The sequence below is a fragment of the Schistocerca gregaria genome, chromosome 4 (assembly GCF_023897955.1).
Source record: "Schistocerca gregaria isolate iqSchGreg1 chromosome 4, iqSchGreg1.2, whole genome shotgun sequence".
In the NCBI taxonomy this organism is placed as follows: domain Eukaryota; kingdom Metazoa; phylum Arthropoda; class Insecta; order Orthoptera; family Acrididae; genus Schistocerca; species Schistocerca gregaria.
This window is the reverse complement of record NC_064923.1, coordinates 598,913,225-598,936,107: the sequence shown is the minus strand read 5'-3', so window position 1 is coordinate 598,936,107 and position 22,883 is coordinate 598,913,225. Positions and strand designations below refer to the sequence as shown.

The following is a 22,883-nucleotide window of genomic DNA, read 5'->3' as shown; positions in this document are numbered from 1 at the left end:
TTGATTTGGTTATTTTTGAGAACGACAAAAGGCAACACGAGAGGCTACCATATGCATTTGCTTTTGAAAATAGACGGACAGAAGTGAGCACATTTCAGCAAAGGACAAAGACGCAGGATCTTTCAAAGGAGCCAATTGCAACCACAACTGATACATTTGAGGTGAAATCCATGAAAGGAACAGAGACTTAACATGTTTTTTTGTCCGTGACTTTGAATGCCAAGAAGTGCTGTCGAAGACATTTTTCATAATCAGACCAGTCTTCCGCCGTCTCGTCGTAAGGAGGAAAAGTAGGTAGAGACAACAACGAGAGATGCCCCACATTTAATGCCGCAACGAAATCACAAATCGCATTTGTGAGAAGCGTTTGCTGTTCTGTGAGACCTTGTAGTAGTTGTTCTAAAATAGCCATGGAAACATGTGATCAACGATGGAAAAGAAAAATCACTACCTCATCACCAATTGTAATAACTTCAAGTTGAACAAATATATTTCAAGGAAGACGCAATACATGAAAGTCACAGATCAAATAAACAGAGGAAGGTGTGTGTACACTTTAACAGTCAAATCATAACTGAGACCAAATCTAGCAGCCGCTGGCTGGTTGGCCGCTTAGGTGGCGCTGGACGCTGCTGCTGCATGGCTGACAGACAGCGCCTCATGTAGAGGATGTGCGTAACTGCATGGCGGCACTTTGAATGATGGGCAAGTCGCAACAGTTTCAGTCTTTGCAAAACTTTTCAATCTCTGCAGAACTCCATTTAAGAGGCATTGAAATGTGCCCAATGCATTTTGCAATGCAGATAGCATATTCTGACACTGGTAATGTCCTGAAAGGACTGTAAATACTGCATTTGGGCAATCCGCTGGCACTACCTCTAACTAATGATAACCACTCTGCGGATCCATGGTAGAAAAATATCTGTATTGCCTCAGATTATCCAAAGTTTCCATTGTATTTGGGTTTGGCTAAGCATCTACAACTGTGTGCTTGTTAAGGCACTGTTAATGATAACAAAAACAATATGTCTTTGTTCCATCCATACTTTTCTTCAGGACAATCAACACTTGGGACTGGTACTTCCCTCAATACCATCTTGTAAATGCTGATTAACAAATTCTTCCAACACTGGTTGCAGGTGATGTGGGATGTGCTACGGTTTATGATACACAATGGCAGCTCATGAGTACACATTCTAGGTGTTCACAAATTTTTAGGTTCAGATAAGTGTGAGATTGAGATTGTTAAATTAATATCATCTGCTAAGTAACAGTTATACTTATCAACAAATTTATACAAGTACAGCCACATAACAATAATAATAATAATAATATGCATAATTTGTGTAACAATAGAAAAATTGTGTTTGTCAAATTTTGTTGTTTTGTACATAATTAAGTACAGTTTAGGGTAGCAACAAACTAGTGTGTAAGCATGTGCTACTCTCCATTTCAAATTTTTGTGTAAGTGGGAGTTTTTGTGCTTTTTTAGTTTTTTGGGCAAATGTTGACACTTTTTTTTATTTTTTTGGACAAATGCTGACACTACACATGAAAGCCGATTCCGGCACAGTAAACAACCAACTCCAAACGCAAACTGTGATTTATGGAAATGATTAAATTCAAGCAGTAATGTCTACCAACAGGGTCACTTGACTAGAATACAAATGAGGCACTGAGAGCCGTAAAGGTTAAAAGCACATCATTGTCAAACTTACATGTAAGTGAATACAGGGTGTTACAATAAGGTACGGCCAAACTTTCAGGAAAAATTCCTCACACACAAAGAAAGAAAATGTGTTATGTGGACTTGTGTTCGGAAACGCTTACTTTCCATATTAGAGCTCATTTTATTACTTCTCTTCCAATCACATTAATCATGGAATGGAAACACACAGCAACAGAACATACCAGCGTGACTTCAAACACTTTGTTACAGGAAATGTTCAAAATGTCCTCCGTTAGCGAGGATACATGCATCCACCCTCCATCGCATGGAATCCCTGATGCGCTGATGCAGCCCTGGAGAATGGCGTATTGTATCACAGCCATTCACAATACGAGCACAAAGAGTCTCTACATTTGGTACTGGGGTTGCGTAGACAAGAGCTTTAAAATACCTCCATAAATGACAGTCAAGAGGGTTGAGGTCAGGAGAGCGTGGAGGCCATGGAATTGGTCTGCCTCTACCAATCCATTGATCACCGAATCTGTTGTTGAGAAGTGTACGAACACTTTGAAATGTGCAGGAGCTCCATCGTGCATGAACCACATGTTGTGTTGTACTTGTAAAGGCACATGTTCTAGCAGCACAGGTAGAGTATCCCATATGAAATCATGATAACATGCTCCATTGAGTGTAGATGGAAGAACATGGGGCCCAATCAGGACATCACCAACAATGCCTGCCCAAAAGTTCACAGAAAATCTGTGTTGATGACGTGATTGCATAATTGCGTGCGGATTCTCGTCAGCCCACAGATGTTGATTGTGAAAATTTACAATTTGATCATGTTGGAATGAAGCCTCACCCGTAAAGAGAACATTTGCACTGAAATGAGGATTGACACATTGTTGTATGAACCATTCGCAGAAGTGTACCCGTGGAGACCAATCACTTGTTGATAGTGCCTGCACATGCTGTACATGATACTACAGAAACAACTGGTTCTCCTGTAGCACTCTCCATACAGCGATGTGGTCAGTGTTACCTTGTACAGCAGCAACTTCTCTGACGCTGACATTAGGGTTATCGTTAACTGCACAAAGAATTGCCTCGTCCTTTGCAGGTGTCCTCGTTGTTCTAGGTCTTCCCCAGTCGCGAGTCATTGGCTGGAATGTTCCGTGCTCCCTAAGATGCCGATCAACTGCTTCTAAAATCTTCCTGTCGGGATGTCTTCGTTCTGAAAATCTGTCTCGATACAAACGTACCCCACCACAGCTATTGCCCTGTGCTAATCCATACATCAAATGGGCATCTGCCAACTCCATATTTGTAAACCTTGCACTGACTGCAAAACCACGTTTGTGATGTACACTAACCTGTTGATGCTACGTACTGATGTGCTTGATGCTAGTACTGTAGAGCAATGAGTCGCATGTCAACACAAGCACCGAAGTCAACATTACCTTCCTTCAGTTGGGCCAACTGGTGGTGGATCGAGGAAGTACAGTATATACTGATGAAACTAACATGAGCTCTAACATGGAAATTAAGCGTTTCCGGACACATGTCCACATAACATCTTTTCTTTATTTGGGTGTGAGGAATGTTTCCTGAAAGTTTGGCCGCACCTTTTTGTGACACCCTGTATAAGAGAAACCAGTGAGACAGCTTTTCATGAATGTTCAGATACACACAGTGGGTCTATACTACAGATAAAAATGACTCACCACAAGTTCAACAGATCTCAGAAGTGTGAATAAATGCTACAGTCTCACAGTCAATGCTGATGTGCTTTAGGCCCTCAAATGGATTACTGTATGATAAATCCAGAACTTAATATACTGTAACTCATTCACAAACCCACCAACTAGGTTTTTCTGTCAGTATAACTATAACATATACTGATGTCTGATCTGATTTTACTATACAGTGAGTAAATTGGCATATCTGAGGAATATGCTACTGTCAAACACAATTTGTGCTAAGTGAATGGGGATAAAAGTCTGCTGGAGTGTGCTACTACCTGGTGGTACTATCATAAACTTGTAGTTGCACATTAGGAGATAGCCGTGAATCTGAAAGGTGTCAAAAGTTAGGGTGTTCACATGTTCTTGTGCTCTTACACAGCAGCCACCACTGCACAGACAGTTCATTCCCAGTTCAGATTCTATGCTGTGTCGCGTGGGTTGCTGGCAACACCATCAGGATTAAACAGATCCTAATATTCTAACAAAAATTCCCACATTGCTGTCTTTTCTGATGTTTGCATATGCACTATCTCCTCCCATAATGCAGCTAATCTGGTGGCTTGCTTAAGCCTATGGTCCAAATTTGTTCTATCTAAATCTTCTCCCTGTAAAATCTCCAAAGTGCCGGCTGTCAATCCCTTAGATAATTCCACGCCCAAAGACATAAAGTCCTGCTCACCACCTGCTCATTGTGTAACTCCTGTATGCATACAACACACATACACATCAAACATCATGCTTTATATAATTTCCAATTTTCTTGTAGTGGTTTTGCTATCCACAATACATTTACCAGCAGGTCATTTCCTCGGCTCACCCACATTAGTTCTTCCATCCGTTTGGCACATTATCATGCAAATTGATCCTTATTGGCTGTGTAGAGTCTAAATGAAACTTTCCTGGCAGAGCTACCGAAGCACGACTCACGCCCGGTCCCCACAGCTTCTCTTCTGCCAGTATCTCGTCTCCTACCTTCCAAACTTTACAGAAGCCCTCCTGCGAACCTTGCAGAACTAGCACTCCTGAAAGAAAGAATACTGCGGAGACATGGCTTAGCCACAGCCTGGGGGATATTTCCAGAATGAGATTTTCACTCTGCAGCGGAGTGTGCACTGATATGAAACTTCCTGTCAGATTAAAACTGTGTGCCGGACCGAGACTTGAACTTAGGACCTTTGCCTTTTGCGGGCAAGTGCTCTACCAACTGAGCTACCCAAGCGCGACTCACGCCTTGTCCTCACAGCTTTACTTCTGGCAGTACCTCGCCTCCTACCTTCCAATGGTTTGCAGCAGAGCTTCTGTAAAGTTTGGAAAGTAGGAGATGAGGTACTGGTGGAAGTAAAGCTGTGACGACGGGCCATGAGTCGTTCTTGGGTAGCTCCATTGGTAGAGCACTTGCCCACGAAAGGCAAAGGTCCCGAGTTCGAGTCTTGGTCCGGCACACAGTTATAATCTGTCAGGAAAGTTTCATATCAGCGCACACTCCGCTGCAGAGTGAAAATCTCATTCTGGAAACATCCCCCAGGCTGTGGCTAAGCCATGTCTCCGCTATGTCCTTTCTTTCAGGAGTGCTAGTCCTGCAAGGTTTGCAGGAGAGCTTCTGTAAAGTTTGGAAGGTAGGAGACGAGGTACTGGCAGAAGTAAACCTGTAAGGAAAGGGTGTGAGTTGTGCTTGGATAGCTCAGTTGGTAGAGCACTTGCCCGTGAAAGACGAAGGTCCCAAGTTCGAGTCTCGGTCCGGCACACAGTTTTAATCTGCCATGAAAGTTTAATATCAGCGCACACTCCGCTGCAGAGTGCAAATCTCATTCTGGTTTCCTTTGTATCAGGAATGAATCTTGCAGCAGTGTGGTGCTTCCAGCAGTTTCCTCTAGATGGAAAAATGTCTCATCAAGTTCTACCATGTGTCGATCAAGTGCAATTTCAGTGTGATTTCAAGCAAGGAATCTGACTCTAAAATTGCACAGTAATGATTGGCTGTATCAGGCAAAACTTCATACAAATCCAAAAACTTTATGCCCCAACCTATAAACTCAACAACTTTCAACCAAGTGAATGCACGTCATTCCCATCCATTCCAATTAACCTGCATAGTGATAGGCCCAACCTCAGATATGAACCCCTGTCCAATAAAAACTTATGCTTCCTTTCATTCACTAGGCTATCTAAGCAACATTCCGCCACTACACACATTTTAATTGTGCTTACATTTACCTAGAGCACCACACAGCAACTCAGGAACCCCCATTGGCATTTAACGGTGAGTTACTATTCCCACCCTGTGTCCATGTGTCTTGCTCCTGTTGTGCTTTGCCTGCAGTTCCATTCTGGATCCTCTGTTCATCTGCATTTCCTTCTTCACGGTTCACAGCATTTCCAATGTATGTGGTCTGTTCATCCACAATTGTAACACTTTACTCCTTTGGTGAAAATTCCTTTCCTATCTCAAACTCAGGTCACCATCTCTCTTCCTTCTAAAACCATTGCAATTGCTTGAGCTGATTTCTTAGGAAACTTTGCCCATACTTTCCGTGATATATTAGGCAGCAACTGTGTAAAAATGTATCCAACATTATCTGTTTTGCCTCTTGCAGAAGGATCCTGTTGGTATCATCACTTTTTGTCAGTTCATATGTAGTGAAATTCATCTTTCTAACCCTGCCCCTGAAGTTTTCAGTGGGCTCCCCCTGTTTCTGTGACACATTTTTCAGTTATTCGCTATAATACCTACAGCTATTTTTCCTTCTGTATCACTATGAGGATGTATTGAATAGAATTGGGGAGAAGAGAAGTTTGTGGCAGAACTCGACTAGAAGAAGCGTTCGGTTGGTAGGACATGTTCTTAGGCATCAAGGGATCACCAATTTAGTATTGGAGGGCACTGTGGAGGGTAAAAATCATAGAGGGAGACCAAGAGATGAATACACTAAGCAGATTCAGAAGGATGTAGGTTGCGGTAGGTACTGGGAGGTGAAGAAGCTTGCACAGGATAGAGTAGCATGGAGAGCTGCATCAACCCAGTCTCAGGACTGAAGACCACAACAACAACAACAACAACAACAACAACAACATCACTGTACTAAGCATGCCCTCAGAATTTCAGATGTCAGTGCATTCCTGTATCCCTTGCAATACATTATGTATGTTTTAGAGTCTCCCACCAAATGTGTACATGATGTCCCTCCAAATGGTGTTCCACCTTAGTGCCTTTTTATTAAATTGTCTGTGATTGCTAAGACGTCCTCTCCTGTCGTAACAGAAAAAGGAGAGACTAGGTTCCCGATATTAGAGTCTAGTGTGGGCACCAACATACTGGATACAGATTGATCTCTCCTATTCTCATTAAATGTATCTAACTGTTTGTGTAGCTCCATGTTGTCTTCCTGTGTTTGTATCATCTGATTCAGCAAGGTCTGAACTGCTGCTGCAGTGGTAACCTTCTCTACCCCTGGTCTGTCCAATTAAAGGAAAAAATACAATAGGAAAAGAACTGATATCAATATCATCATCATATTTTCTTCCTCAGAACACAATTCCTAAAACTGAATGCTGCTCATGCTTATTCCATACAATCCCTGGCATAATGTTAAGCCCTTCTATTCTGGCAATTATACACTGTGTGTCCAGCTCTATCACATGAAAAACAGTTCATTTTCATTCACTATGTTGAAGTGATACTGCAGACCATTGCTCTTCAATGTTGCCCTTAGATATTGTCTCATCTTATATCACATGTAATGTTGTTGTGTTTGTGTTGTAACCGCTATGCTGACATCAGTGCTGCAGGAGGGCCACTTGTATCTCCAAAGTGAATGTGCCAGGAACTGCAGGATGGGATCTCCAGCACCACGGTGATCCTGGAGCTCAGAATGCTTATTCAGCAACAGCATTCTTTATTAACAGATACACAGGAGATCAATGACTGTAGCTCAGGAGCTGGATCTGGCTATCAGACAGCTGGCTGCAATCAACCCCCCCCCCCCCCCCCCCAGGATGGCTGGCAGGTGTGTGCAGACACCTTGAGCCAAACCCGGGACTCTTAGAGACTGGTTAGAGTGTCAAATAGTGGCAATCAATAGGGGCCCTAACATGTACAGTTCAAACTGCGCATCTGAGTGGAGCACATCTGTGCCCACACCTGAATGTGTGCAGAACCATGGTGTGCAGCTGCGTGGAGTGAAGTTAACAGACTCATTCTCACCTGCACACTAGTCAGCATTTGGGACTGCCACAGACAAGCACCTGTGTGTATGGTGGCCTGTGGTATGTGTACAAGCATGACATGCAGAGTTTTATCAATTCTAAGGTCTTTCATGGTGAGTATATTAGTTGAAGCCATGTTCCATGTTGAAAAGGATTGAACACATGTTACACACATCACAAAAAGTTTTGCATCACCCCACTTCCCAGAACTCCTGAAGATAGACGTTCACTGTGGATATTGTATCATCAACACAGTCCCTTTGGCTGTTCAGAGATGTCACTAAACCCACCCAAAGATGTAAACAACCATGCATGAGCAGCACCTATTAGATGGAGGGGTCTGAAAGCCGATCATTTCCAGTCATTCCACCAGGAAGGAGGTACATGGCTCATGTTGTCTGTAGTTCAACCAAGCCTAGACTGTCAGTACCATGGTTCAATCACATCTGTATTGTTACTTTTTGCCAGGAAGAGCTCTTAACAAGGAATGTGTCCAGTCTTGGAGTGAACCAAAGCGATGTTGTTCTGATATGGAGGAGATAGAAAGACAGGAACTGTTGATGACATGCCTCACTCAGGCCACCCAAGAGCTACTACTGCAGTGGATGACCGCTTCCTATGGATTATGTCTCAGAGGAACCCTGAGAACAACACCACCATGTTGACTAATGATTTTCGTGCATTCACAGGATGTCATGTTACTACTCAAACTGTGTGCAATAGGCTGCATGATGTGCATCTTCACTCCCAATGTCCAAGGTAAGATACATCTTTTCAACCATGACACCATGCAGCTTGGTACAGGTGGGCCCAACAACGTGCCAAATGGACTGCTCAGGATTGGCATCATGTTCTCTCTTCATCGATGAGTGTCGCATATGCTTTCAACCAGACATGTTTGGAGGCAATACATACTGTCCCCTCCCCCCATGAACCATGGACCTTGCCGTTGGTGGGGAGGCTTGCGTGCCTCAGCGATACAGATGGCCGTACCGTAGGTGCAACCACAACGGAGGGGTATCTGTTGAGAGGCCAGACAAACGTGTGGTTCCTGAAGAGGGGCAGCAGCCTTTTCAGTAGTTGCAGGGGCAACAGTCTGGATGATTGACTGATCTGGCCTTGCAACATTAACCAAAACGGCCTTGCTGTGCTGGTACTGCGAACGGCTGAAAGCAAGGGGAAACTACAGCCGTAATTTTTCCCGAGGACATGCAGCTTTACTGTATGATTAAATGATGATGGCATCCTCTTGGGTAAAATATTCCGGAGGTAAAATAGTCCCCCATTCGGATCTCCGGGCGGGGACTACTCAGGAGGATGTCGTTATCAGGAGAAAGAAAACTGGCGTTCTACGGATCGGAGCGTAGAATGTCAGATCCCTTAATCGGGCAGGTAGGTTAGAAAATTTAAAAAGGGAAATGGATAGGTTAAAGTTAGATATAGTGGGAATTAGTGAAGTTCGGTGGCAGGAGGAACAAGACTTCTGGTCAGGTGACTACAGGGTTATAAACACAAAATCAAATAGGGGTAATGCAGGAGTAGGTTTAATAATGAATAGGAAAATAGGAATGCGGGTAAGCTACTACAAACAGCATAGTGAACGCATTATTGTGGCCAAGATAGATACGAAGCCCACACCTACTACAGTAGTACAAGTTTATATGCCAACTAGCTCTGCAGATGATGAAGAAATTGAAGAAATGTATGATGAAATAAAAGAAATTATTCAGATAGTGAAGGGAGACGAAAATTTAATAGTAATGGGTGACTGGAATTCGAGTGTAGGAAAAGGGAGAGAAGGAAACATAGTAGGTGAATATGGATTGGGGCTAAGAAATGAAAGAGGAAGCCGCCTAGTAGAATTTTGCACAGAGCACAACTTAATCATAGCTAACACTTGGTTTAAGAATCATGAAAGAAGGTTGTATACGTGGAAGAACCTTGGAGATACCAAAAGGTATCAGATAGATTCTATAATGGTAAGACAGAGATTTAGGAACCAGGTTTTAAGTTGTAAGACATTTCCAGGGGCAGATGTGGACTCCGACCACAATCTATTGGTTATGACCTGTAGATTAAAACTGAAGAAACTGCAAAAATGTGGGAAATTAAGGAGATGGGACCTGGGTAAACTGAAAGAACCAGAGGTTGTACAGAGTTTCTGGGAGAGCATAAGGGAACAATTGACAGGAATAGGGGAAAGAAATACAGTAGAAGAAGAATGGGTAGCTCTGAGAGATGTAGTAGTGAAGGCAGCAGAGGATAAAGTAGGTACAAAGACGAGGGCTGCTAGAAATCCTTGGGTAACAGAAGAAATATTGAATTTAATTGATGAAAGGAGAAAATATAAAAATGCAGTAAATGAAGCAGGCAAAAAGGAATACAAACGTCTCAAAAATGAGATCGACAGGAAGTGCAAAATGGCTAAACAGGGATGGCTAGAGGACAAATGTAAGGATGTAGAAGCTTATCTCACTAGGGGTAAGATAGATACTGCCTACAGGAAAATTAAAGAGACCTTTGGAGAGAAGAGAACCATGTGTATGAATATCAAGAGCTCAGATGGCAGCCCAGTTCTAAGCAAAGAAGGGAAGGCAGAAAGGTGGAAGGAGTATATAGAAGGTTTATACAAGGGCGATGTACTTGAGGACAATATTATGGAAATGGAAGAGGATGTAGATGAAGACGAAATGGGAGATACGATACTGCGTGAAGAGTTTGACAGAGCACTGAAAGACCTGAGTCGAAACAAGGCCCCCGGAGTAGACAACATTCCATTAGAACTACTGACAGCCTTGGGACAACCAGTCCTGACAAAACTCTACCAGCTGGTGAGCAAGATGTATGAGACAGGCGAAATACCCTCAGACTTCAAGAAGAATATAATAATTCCAATCCCAAAGAAAGCAGGTGCTGACAGATGTGAAAATTACCGAACTATCAGTTTAATAAGCCACGGCTGCAAAATACTAACGCATGGAAAAACTGGTAGATGCAGACCTCGGGGAGGATCAGTTTGGATTCCGTCGAAATGTTGGGACACGTGAGGCAATACTGACCTTACGACTTATCTTAGAAGAAAGATTAAGAAAAGGCAAACCTACGTTTCTAGCATTTGTAGACTTAGAGAAAGCTTTTGACAATGTTGACTGGAATACTCTTTTTCAAATTCTAAAGGTGGCAGGGGTAAGATACAGGGAGCGAAAGGCTATTTATAATTTGTACAGAAACCAGATGGCAGTCATAAGAGTCGAGGGGCATGAAAGGGAAGCAGTGGTTGGGAAAGGAGTGAGACAGGGTTGTAGCCTCTCCCCGATGTTATTCAATCTGTGTATTGAGCAAGCAGTAAAGGAAACAAAAGAAAAATTTGGAGTAGGTATTAAAATTCATGGAGACAAAGTAAAAACTTTGAGGTTCGCCGATGACATTGTAATTCTGTCAGAGATGGCAAAGGACTTGGAAGTGCAGTTGAACGGAATGGACAGTGTCTTGAAAGGAGGATATAAGATGAACATTAACAAAAGCAAAACGAGGATAATGGAATGTAGTCAAATTAAATCGGGTGATGCTGAGGGAATTAGATTAGGAAATGAGACACTTAAAGTAGTAAAGGAGTTTTGCTATTTAGGAAGTAAAATAACTGATGATGGTCGAAGTAGAGAGGATATAAAATGTAGACTGGCAATGGCAAGGAAAGCGTTTCTGAAGAAGAGAAATTTGTTAACATCGAATATAGATTTATGTATCAGGAAGTCGTTTCTGAAAGTATTTGTTTGGAGTGTAGCCATGTATGGAAGTGAAACATGGACGATAACTAGTTTGGACAAGAAGAGAATAGAAGCTTTCGAAATGTGGTGCTACAGAAGAATACTGAAGATAAGGTGGATAGAGCACGTAACTAATGAGGAGGTATTGAATAGGATTGGGGAGAAGAGAAGTTTGTGGCACAACTTGACTAGAAGAAGGGATCGGTTAGTAGGACATGTTTTGAGGCATCAAGGGATCACAAATTTAGCATTGGAGGGCAGCGTGGAGGGTAAAAATCGTAGAGGGAGACCGAGAGATGAGTACACTAAGCAGATTCAGAAGGATGTAGGTTGCAGTAGGTACTGGGAGATGAAGCAGCTTGCACAGGATAGAGTAGCATGGAGAGCTGCATCAAACCAGTCTCAGGACTGAAGACAACAACAACAACAACATACTGTCCAGCGAGTGCAGCAAGGTGGAGGTTCCCTGCTGTTTTGCGGTGGCATTATGTGGAGCAATGTACACTGCTGGTGGTCATGGAAGGGGCCGTAACGGCTGTATGATTCATGAATGCCATCCTCTGAGCGATGGTTGAAACATATCGGTAGCATATTGCCGAGGCATTCATCTTCATGCATGGCAATTCACGCCCTCATCATGCACATCTTGTGAATGACTTCCTTCAGGATGACAACATCACTCGAATAGAGCGGCCAACATGTTCTCCAGACATGAACCCTATCGAACATGCCTGGGATAGATTGAAAAGAGCTGTTTATGGATGATTGTGACCCACCAACCACTCAGACAGATCTGTGCTGAATCGCCATTGAGGAGTGGGCAATCTGGACCAACAGTGCCTTGATGAACTTGTGGATAGTACGCCAAGACAAATACAGGCATGCATCAATGAAAGAGGGCAGGCTACTGTGTATTAGAGGTACCAGTGTGTACAGCAATCTGGTCCACCACCTCTGAATGTCTCACTGTATGGTGGTACAATATGCAATGTGTGGTTTTCATGAGCAATAAAAAGGGTGGAAATGATGTTTATGTTGATCTTTATTCCAATTTTCTGTACAGGTTCTGGAACTCTCGGATCCAAGGTGGTGGAGAACTTTTTTGATGTGTGTATTATTGGCACTGCAGTAATAGATGTTGCAGCTATGAATGTGAACATGAACATAAATCAAACAAAACCTGGTACTTGGTTAAAGATTATAATTAGCATCCCAGGCATACTTCCTTATTTAAAGAGATGAGGGATAATTCCTCAATTATTGAATCTATTTAGAGCTGATATATTTTTTGAAAATGTCAGGGACAAAAACAGCTGGAACGGATTAGTTATGAGGAAGAGCATTTCTGCAAAAGACTGAAGCTACTCTCAGATTTTTAGCATAGATTAAAAATTTTGTTGCAAGAATTTCCACATTCTTGAGACATGCAAAGTACTTTATGATACACTATGGCTGGAGATCACAATGGTGGACAATTAAAAATATCAGTTATTATATTAATGTCTGTAACTTAAGAAATTGCTGTAAATTATGTTAACATCACTGTTTTAAAACGAGCAAACCCCAGGCCACTGTTACTACTCTGTCGTCATATAATTACCAAATGGTCATAAAATGTGTTAAGGAAAACTAGTGTCTTGATCTGAAACATGAGTGTGAGACCCTGCAAACATTAAGGAGACAAAAGAGGAAGAGGTGTCGAAGCATGGTGTGGTGCTGGTATCAACTTGACTTTACACATATTACTGTCAGACAAATCAGTCTCAGCAAATGTTGGCAGCTTGTGACACACAGTGAATAAAAATAAGTTACAGTACTGAGTTAATTGAGAAACGTGCCGCTACAGATACCGCCAGAAGCTTCCTTCAGTTCCTTTCTAAATGAGCCTTTTTTGCAACAAAGTCACAGTTTGTTTCAAGGAACACTAGTTTGCAAAATGCTGTAATTTTTTCATAAGCTTTCGTTTTTAAATTCTTATTTAGTTTTCACAAATATTGCTGCTTTTTGTACTCATACATATGTATAAACTCCATAAAAATATCCTTGATCCAGCAATGGGAATTCACCATGATCATGTCGGGCACTGTAGACTACTGACAAGAATCTCAGAAAAAAGTACACCACAATCCCATTGTGTACTGTAGGAAATTGACAGAAGAGTCTAACAGAAAGCACATAATAGATTGCGTGACTGTGCCACATACCTGCCATGTTCTTTTAAATGGAATGGTGTGAGGTACAGGACACATCTGACTAACGGCTTAACTGCACTCCTGCTTCTTTAATGACACTGCATTCACATGGACACTTTTATGTGCGTATCTGCATGGCTCGTCCTATATTGCATGGTTAGTGTGTCTGTGTGAGGCCCCCTGATGGGTGGCCTCGATGTGGTGGATTCAGTTTGAAGCCCAGAACCATCAGGACTACCTGACAGCCTGTACAGCAGTGGTTTCACCTAGTTGATGGTGCTGTTTGATGAAGCTGTAGCTGTTTGGCTCTGCATTCAACCAGTGACTGATGCACAGAGTGCACCAATCAAATGCATGGCACTGACGAAATTCTGGTATTGGAGAGCATTTATACTTGCTCTGGCCAGGTGTATTCTGACAAGAGCGTGTTCCTCACATACAGCTGGCTGCACAAATGCCATGTAGCACTGCAGCATGTAGCAGTCTAGTCCACCACTGATGGAAGAACACTCTCTGGTAGAAAGCTATGCATCAACATTATTTCAGTGTCTTAACTGCAGTGTTATTTAGGTGGCTGGCCTACATATCCCTTGGCTGGTTGTGATGCTGATAATCCATGTGTTGGGCGACCGGTTGAGGTGGGGACATAAAACCATGCTGCTGTTGATAGTGAAGTTCTGAGTGACAGGTGGATGAAACTCAAGGAAATTGCAGCAGGGTTAAGGTTATCTAAAACAATCATTTACCAGATCATGCATGATCATTTGAACATAAAAAATGTCAGTCAAAGATGGATGCCCAGACTTCCCTCTGCAGTGCAGAAAGAGCAGCGTGTGACTTGTTGCACCAAGTTTTTATAGCTGTGCCTTGGCAACCAGAAATAAGTAATGGAATCCATCATTACAGTGGATGGAACTATGGTTCCTTATTATGATTGTCTGTCCAAAGAGAATCTTTTGAATGGCATACAGCAGATGAAGCTCCACCAAGAAAGGTTAAGGTCACTCAGTCCGTAAAGAAGGTCATGGTAACAATCTTTCTGGATTATAGAGGAATTCTCTTAGTTGATTTCAAGGAAAGGGATATCATTGTGAACACACAATACCGTGATTCACTTTTGTAAAAATGACACAACTCTATCAAACTAAAGAGGTGAGGAAGGTTGTCACACGGTATTAGTCTTCTTCATGACAGTGTGCCAGTGTGCACAGCAGCAATTGTGAAGGCTATAGTAAAGGAAAGTTGCTTCCAGGAGATTGACCACCCATTGTGTAGTCCAGATCTAGCCCCAACTTCTACTATCTGTTCTCCAACTGAAGAAAGGTCTTCAAGGAAGAAAATTTGATAATGGTGAGGGGCATGATGATGATGATAATGAAGTGAAAGTTGCCGTGATGGGACATTTTGCCAATAAAGAATTAGATTACTTTTTGAAAGGCATAGAATTATTAATTCACGGATGTAAAAAGTGTATTGAAATAAAGGACGATTACACTGTTGTTTTATTCTTACAACTTTAAAATTGTAATCAAGCTGGAAACTTCTGGAACCTACCTTGTACTTCTGAAGCCTATTTCAGTGTAGTTCATGTGTAATGTGGAAACTACACCTATACGACTGACGTCAGTTAGCTTTGCATCTCCGAACTATACAACAAAGTGATTGTGAATTGAATTACTGATCTCAGGTGAGTGGATCAGTTTCCATATTTCGGTCAGGGGAGCACCAGGCTTATAAAATGCTTTTACTTTTCCAGCTTTTGTTTCATTCATCTGAGTGGCAATTATATTACTATGACTCAGTGAGGAAAATGAATTTTGTTATTTTTTTTTGCATTTTGGAATGCTAGGGCTGTAGATTGCTATGATTCTGAGAAGCTGTGGCAGCTATCTGCAATTATTCATTAAGAACTCTGTATTGTCCATTCATTTTATTTTGCAATGGGTGCCAATGAGAGCATCCTTAAATACAACTTTTTTAAGCTGTTATAATCAAAAGGGTAAGAGTTTTATCTCCTTTATAAGAATACTATGTTATCAATGACTGACTTAAATTTGCGGCCAGGTGCAGTATATTCAAATAAATCGATATAGTTTGGCCACACACTAAAAAATGATTGGGAGCAAGAAGTACAATGGAAATTTTCACTTATCTGGTAATTCGTGGGGTCATCTGCAGTTCATGTGTTATGGAGCTTCTGCTTTTGTATGGGATCCTTCAGAAATTTTGTATATATCATACTGAGTTTAGAATACATGTGTAACTCACTGTCTTATTCATTTTCCAAACATTCAATAAAGGCATTATTATGATTTAAAATACAAATTTGTCATGGCTGATCTGAATGTGATGGAACGACACGCATTTGCAAATCCCACAATATATAAATGAACAAAATAGTACTTCATGTCACAAAAATTGCAAAGTCAAGAGACTGATACCCATTTGAACATTGTTTTGTTTATGGCTTCATCATTGAGAACTATTAGTCAAAAAAGTAAATCACATATGATAATGAACCTTTTTAAATATTAGCACATTATAATCAGGAAAGGAGGGGCATGTAAACAACCGACCTATCTCTAATTTTTCATTTTGTACAGTTAAAATTATACTCTACAAGAAATTTTACGGTTTCTGCTGGAGGATAATTAATGTAACACTAACATTCTCTGACATAGTTAGACATTACAGCACCTGAACATTAGTTCTAAATATGCTTTACATTCCCCCCTAACTATAAGAATCAGAATGACATCAGTTGAATATTTATTTACTTTTTACATACTTCATCAGTGTGCATTCTACTGCATTTCTGATGGCTGGCCAATTTCTTTTCTCCAGCAGTTTGAGACAAATGGCCCACCCAAGCAGATCAGCTGCAGCTGCAGAAATGCATTCTTGACTCTATTAGTGTAACTAACACTTTGCAACATCATAGGAAATTCTTAGCACTTTATGCACATGAGAACTTTGCAACATCACAGAAAATTTGTAGTAAGTGCGTGAGAAGAAGTTACAGTAACTTGCAAGCATGTTAACAGATGACAATGCTACAGCCAGAGCTCCCATCATTAACCCACTAACCACAGTAACAATGAAACAGCTGATGTTTGTCACTAAGACTTGGCTCCCCTTGTTGCAATTGTGCACAGGACACTTTGTTCTTATTGTGCTCCTTGCGCCTCTGACAGCAGACATCTGATGGCATGATAAAAATAACTGAGTACATCCACTGACTTCCATGTGAGGTATTGAATTATCCAGCTAAATTCACCTGACATTTTTCTTATAATTTTAATGAAATATTGCACAGAATTTTAAGATGTGATGCTGAATATGCAACTTCAATTTTTTTAAGTCTAAGAAATTTGCTCCATACATAAACTAATATTCCTGTTCACTTAGACATCATTATGACGAAGGCTGCTTTAACTGTCAGATCATATCATTCTGGACAATCAGTACATGCTGTTGGTTTTTTTTTCTTTGGGTACAAATAGCCACATTTCTTCTTCTTCTTCTTCTTCTTATTATTATTATTATTCTATTGAACTGCAAGCTATCTGAACAAACTTCAGTAAGGATCTCTCTGTGTTGCAAGTATTTTTGCAACCTCTCTTAGGTATTTTCTTTGGGAATACCAAGCAAACTAAGATTCAAAGGGACTCTTAATGATACAGCATGGATTTGGGCTATGTTTGTCATTTGGCCATCAGTCAACATGAATAAATGTAAGAAGTTGTGATCAAAGTTAATATCATTTTGCAGCAGTAGGTATGGAGATGAAAAACTCATGAAATTGGAGAATCTGACAAGTATACATTTCTGCTTCAGTCTATATATTTTTAACAGACAATTTTATTTATGTAATTTGTGCAGGTTTCTTTGTAAGTCTACTCCTATCATAATATATCCAAATTTTCATTGGGGGGCCATACATGCTTCTTCCTTACAACAAAGAACTTCGCATACACTCATTCTGTATAAAAGTAAAAAAATTGGATGTTTCTAATTCGTGATGTTTAGGACAAGCTCTAGTTCAGTATCTGTTGCAACACTTTCAGTTAGCTTAAGTTTTTCGTGACTCCTTTCATGGCAGTCAAAATTTGACAGTCTGGTGATTTATTTACACTTTTGGTAGGCATGCTCTGCATACAGTGCATTATAGTCATTTCTTGTGATAAATCAAACAACAACAATAAATAATTTAACACTTGCTGAAGTGAGACCAGCAGAAAGCACTGTAGATGGGTGACGTGCGGTCATTGCAGTACAAAGTTAACACCTGTGTCCGTTAGTTCCGCAGAGGACCCCATACTGTTCTCTCACGATATCTAAGGACTACTGAGCTCCCTGATATGGAGTACCTGCAGTAGGTGGCAGCACAAAGCAACTAATATGAAAAATGTATGTTTTTGGGGGTGTCCGGATACTTTTGATCACATAGTGTAGTTTCAATTTACCAGGACGTTTCAGATCAGTGCACAATCTGCTGCAGAGTTCTAGAAAATTATGATGTTCAAGATAACACATACATTAAGAAATGTAAATAGTATAACAGTTGTCCAACAGCAGTTTAAAGATACCGTCAGATTTCTTCCATGTTTTAAATTTTTCTACTGTGCAAAATACTTTTTGTTTAAAGCACCACTATGATTGTTGAGATATTGCCCATGATCTTGTTGGGTGTGCAACAAACTGTGGATGAGAAAACTTTTGGTGTCAATATGCAGGTGCAGGATGTAATGATGGCCACATGTGTCATTTTATGAAGTTCAAAAAGTGCTTTATAAAATTAACATCTGGTGAGTTTTGGAGGTTACTTAATTTGATGAAAATTTGTGCTACATTATTTTAAAAAATCAGTGTAGTATAAGCACATTATCTGGACTTATTGTATTTCTGCAAGATACTACTACATTTTTGGAAAAGAATGTAGTGCTGTTGGATTCATCCCATTTGTAAGGAGGTTGCTGAACTGGAAACCAATCAAGTATTGGTTGGTGTCATCAGAAGTCCAAGCTGTTGGCATGTAAAGATGCTCCTCACTAACCAAATTACATCAGTGACCTTGCACTTTGGAAACCCAGCAAGATGGACCCATATTCATACACAGATGATACAAAGCAAGCACTCATTAATTTATATGGAGAAGTAAAAATATTCTCCAGTGAAGCTCCTGGCTTTTTTTCAGTTTTCAACCCTTTATTTGGCATGTTAATCACATCATCCGATACGCTTCCACTTAAAAGCCCACATGGTGTACGGAGAACATTGTTAAAATCTGCTGAAGTAGTCCACGGTCATCTGGCATATTACTCAGCAAAGCAAATGAAGACCCAGCCAGGGTAACAACACTGTCATGTTTAAGCCCATGAAACAAGAACAATGAAGCAGTAATAGCATGGACTTAAGTATTCTTACAATTGGAACGTAACTTGGTACATGTCTATATGTGCCTGTTGGTAGCTAGAACAGGAACTGGCTGTACAGAGTGTTTATCTTACCATGGCTATTTCATTGGCATTACCCTTAGAGCAGCCTTCTACAGTGATGTTGTTATCTGCCTCAGTTGAGTCTATTGAGTCATTATCTGCTGTTTCAGTCACTTGCAGTAACGACACACTTCACTCGAACACTCCAATCTTCTAATACCACAGCAGTAGAGGCATCATCTCCTACTCCTTTCTGTCCTGAAAGTGAGATGTTTGACATAGTAGACTTCAGATCTTATTCTTTGCATAATTCCAAATCAGTTTGATGGGATTTAGGGTTGGATAGTATGGCAGCAGTCAGAGGGGAGCAAATCTGTTTTCTTGCAAACTTTTTTTAATGGAATACGCACAAGAAATTTGATGCCTCTTAAATAGCTCACAACATATGTTATTACTTGACAGACAGAACTGTACTTCACTTTTAGAGGACCAGAGAAAGGTGATTTCTACTCCTGCTTCTTGTAATGTGGAGCACTCAACACTTATGAATATATTTCAAGGAGGTACTCCTATAAGTTTGATATATATATTTTCTGATTGTTAGCCATTTATAATAAACAAAACTTCAATTATACATTGACTGGCACTTTTTGTTTGACAATACTCTTCACACCCAGTCATTTTGCTACCATTTACTCATTATGCAATGTGTATAAGTCAACAACTTTGTCCAAACATGTCACTGGTTGCTTTAATGCTGATCCTCCATTATCCTATAAAAATCTAATGTTGTATGTCCTTGTTACATCTAGGTCCTCTTGTTCACACATGACAGCTCATTTATTGTGTCTTCTCTTAAAATCAAATTCCAAAGACAATAGTTTTTTGGGAATACTCTTGCTAGCTCTGAGAGACTACAGGTGTGAAGTTTTTGGAAAGTTTTAATTTCCTAGTATTCTCCATAATATCACAAAAATTGCAGCCTAATAACACATTTATCCATATCATTAATTGAATATTTATTGTGGGCACTTTGCTTCTTCTTCTCTGGGGTAAATACTTATTCTTGGGATTGTCTCACTCCTGCTGTAATATGCATGCCATTGACTTACTCAGCTGTAATACAGGAAGTCCATAAATAATCTTTACCAGTTAACACTTTAACAGTTTTAAAACTATACTAGACATTATAATAATAGTTTTCAACATGTGATAACTTATAAATTATTGTTTCCTCGATCATACACATCTATGTTTAAAACTATACTAGATATTACAACAACAGTTTTCAACATGTGATAAGTTATAAATTATTGTTTCCTCTATCATACACGTCAATGTGTGTGCACCCTTAGTGGTACAGACAATGTCTAGTCAGAACACTGTTTCTCTCCACGTATAATTCAAGATCTCCACGGTGGTATGTTCTCTAACCTTCGATCAGCACACCAGATCCGCGACAAAACCCCATAGGAAGAAGTCTACTGGTGTGAGGTGAGTGGATCATGGTGACCATCTCATCCAATCCACCTATCTGGAAACTTTTCATCTAGAAATTTATGGACATTTTAGGGACAGTGGGGTGGAGCTCCATACTGCTGCAATATGACATCAGGTTGCAGGTGCTCCAATTGTGGACGAGCAAACTCCTGTAACATATCTAGATAAACACCACTGCTGACGGCAGACTTGAGAAAAAAGGAAGACCAATGATGCACTTTGCCTTTCCATTTTACTTGTAGCATATGAGGATGCTGTGAATCCCATATATGAACATTATAATGATTCATTTGCCAGATGCATGAAATGTGGCCTCATCAGAGAAACAGATCTTTTCCAAAAAGTCATTGTTTGGGTCAGTCACGCCTAGCATTTCCCCTGCAAGCTGTTCTTGCTGAGATTTTGTTGTAGGCTTTAATACCTAAAGCAGCTGCACCTTGTAGGGATATAGCTGTAAGCTCTTGTACAAGCCATTGTCCACTGTTGATTGTCTCATTTCCAACTTTCTGGCTGCTGCACACACTGGTTGGGTCAGAGTCCTCACGTGTGGCTGCCATACCTTGTACACGGTGTCCAGTGTAACAGTTGGGTGACCCGCCCCCTTTTTATGGAGAACACTACCTGTTTCTGTAAATAACATGTACCAAGGCCGTAGTTGCATTCCATAACATGTTCAAAAGTTTTGTTGGACTTGGGTGTTTAATGTCATCTGTATGAATGAGGCTGAGCACTGAGCTTTGTTCTGTGGCGTCCACATTTTATCAGGTTTTCAAATTTGTTTTTCCATAAAAATTGCATCACCTGGACAAAAAAAAAAAAAAAAAAAAATTGGATGTTGGAAACCATTTGTTAATATCTGGTACAGTTTTAAAGTTGTTAAAATCTTAAGTTGTAAATATGTTTTGTGGACACCTTGTAGTTTGCCGCTCACATTCTGTCGCTTTCTATGTCAGCATTATCTCTCCTTTTTCTTTCTCATCGTCACTAAAGTTGATACATTGCAAGCCATTGCTCCAACCAATGAAGGACATTTGCCGCTATCACTTTTCTGCTTTCATTGAACTGGAATGTGGCCATACCTACTCAAACCCTTTATCCCTGCTGGTGTGCCGCACATGGATCATCAAGTTATCTGATTGACTTCTTACATTGGATGGTCACATGTTTTGCACTGAAGCACCTGTTGACCTGTAGAGGTTTAGCAGACTCTGAAACATTGATAATCTCTTTCAACGAGCTGAAACTTTGTGATTTCCCAATGTAAGCAACAAACTGAATATATTTTAACCACAACATGTCTCATACACAGCACTTTATATCTATTTGTTAGTTTGAGGCATGCATCTGATCATATGTCATTTGTTATATACAAAAAAATACCTGTAACTTACCCATCATGCACAAAAGGCCACTATTTAATGCATAGATAGATCCATTGAAGTTTGCCTTTGAGTCACACTACAAACCGCAACAAAGATTTAGGGTACACATGGTGTATTTCACAGGTCAATATATGGTCCTTCACTCAGTTTCACCATCTTTGCACTGATACATGATGTACACATATAAGACTGTTTTACATCCTGTTTCATATGGATATCTGCTATTTGCCTTTTTTTTCCTGTGACTGGTTTGATGCAGCTCTCCATGCCACTCTATCCTGTGCAAGCCTCTTCATCTCCCAGTACCTACTGCAACCTACATCCTTCTGAATCTGCTTAGTGTATTCATCTCTTGGTCTCCCTCTACGATTTTTACCCTCCACACTGCCCTCCAATACTAAATTTGTGAGTGTAAATTGTTGCTTGATATATACCTCTTTACTGTTCCCAACTTTGTTATGTAATTTTCGTAACCTGAAGCTCACAAAGTGATCCAACATGGTGTGCTTTGTTTACAGATGGACTAAATAATGTTTTTGCAAAAGAAAAAAAAAATTTCCTTCTGATCCCACTAGAATATATGAGATGACTGCTAATACTGTGCCACTATCAAATGCCGAGAAGGAAGTGAGAAAAATACTGGATGAAGCTATTAGTGCCTGTGTCACTGCTTCCACTCCAGGTAAATGCAAACATGCAAAACAATTAACAACACATGATGTGCAACAGAATAGTGCAGACAATGAATAACTCAAGTTTAACAGTGATAAAATTATTATGTATGTTGTACTAAATTTCTCATTGAGAAAGTTCTCCCATCTTGTTATATTATGATTATACCATTATTTGCCATCTCCTGTCCTTCAACTTTGACAGACTAGCTCTGTTATAGTAAGCAGAAATATAGCAGTAGATATGATCCTTTAGACAGGCCATGATGACACGGATGGGAGATACAATTTCAGATTAGAGTATTGCACACAATTT

At 40.4% G+C, this 22,883-nt stretch overlaps 1 protein-coding gene across 5 annotated transcripts in view; it reads left to right on the top strand.

Annotated features, from left to right (window-relative positions):
• The window catches only part of LOC126267039 (uncharacterized), a 116,861-nt gene that overhangs the window by 51,517 nt on the left and 42,461 nt on the right, over window positions 1-22,883 (top strand). For 2 of the 5 annotated variants that reach the window (XM_049971846.1, XM_049971840.1), the window contains one exon: window positions 22,415-22,578. The exons of 2 other annotated variants lie outside the window; for them this stretch is intronic. In XM_049971846.1, coding sequence (XP_049827803.1) covers window positions 22,482-22,578 — 97 coding nt within the window. In that variant the 5' untranslated portion in view covers window positions 22,415-22,481. Of the gene's footprint in view, window positions 1-22,414; window positions 22,579-22,883 lie in introns of those variants that run through there. One more of the 5 variants, XM_049971842.1, reaches the window with a different exon arrangement.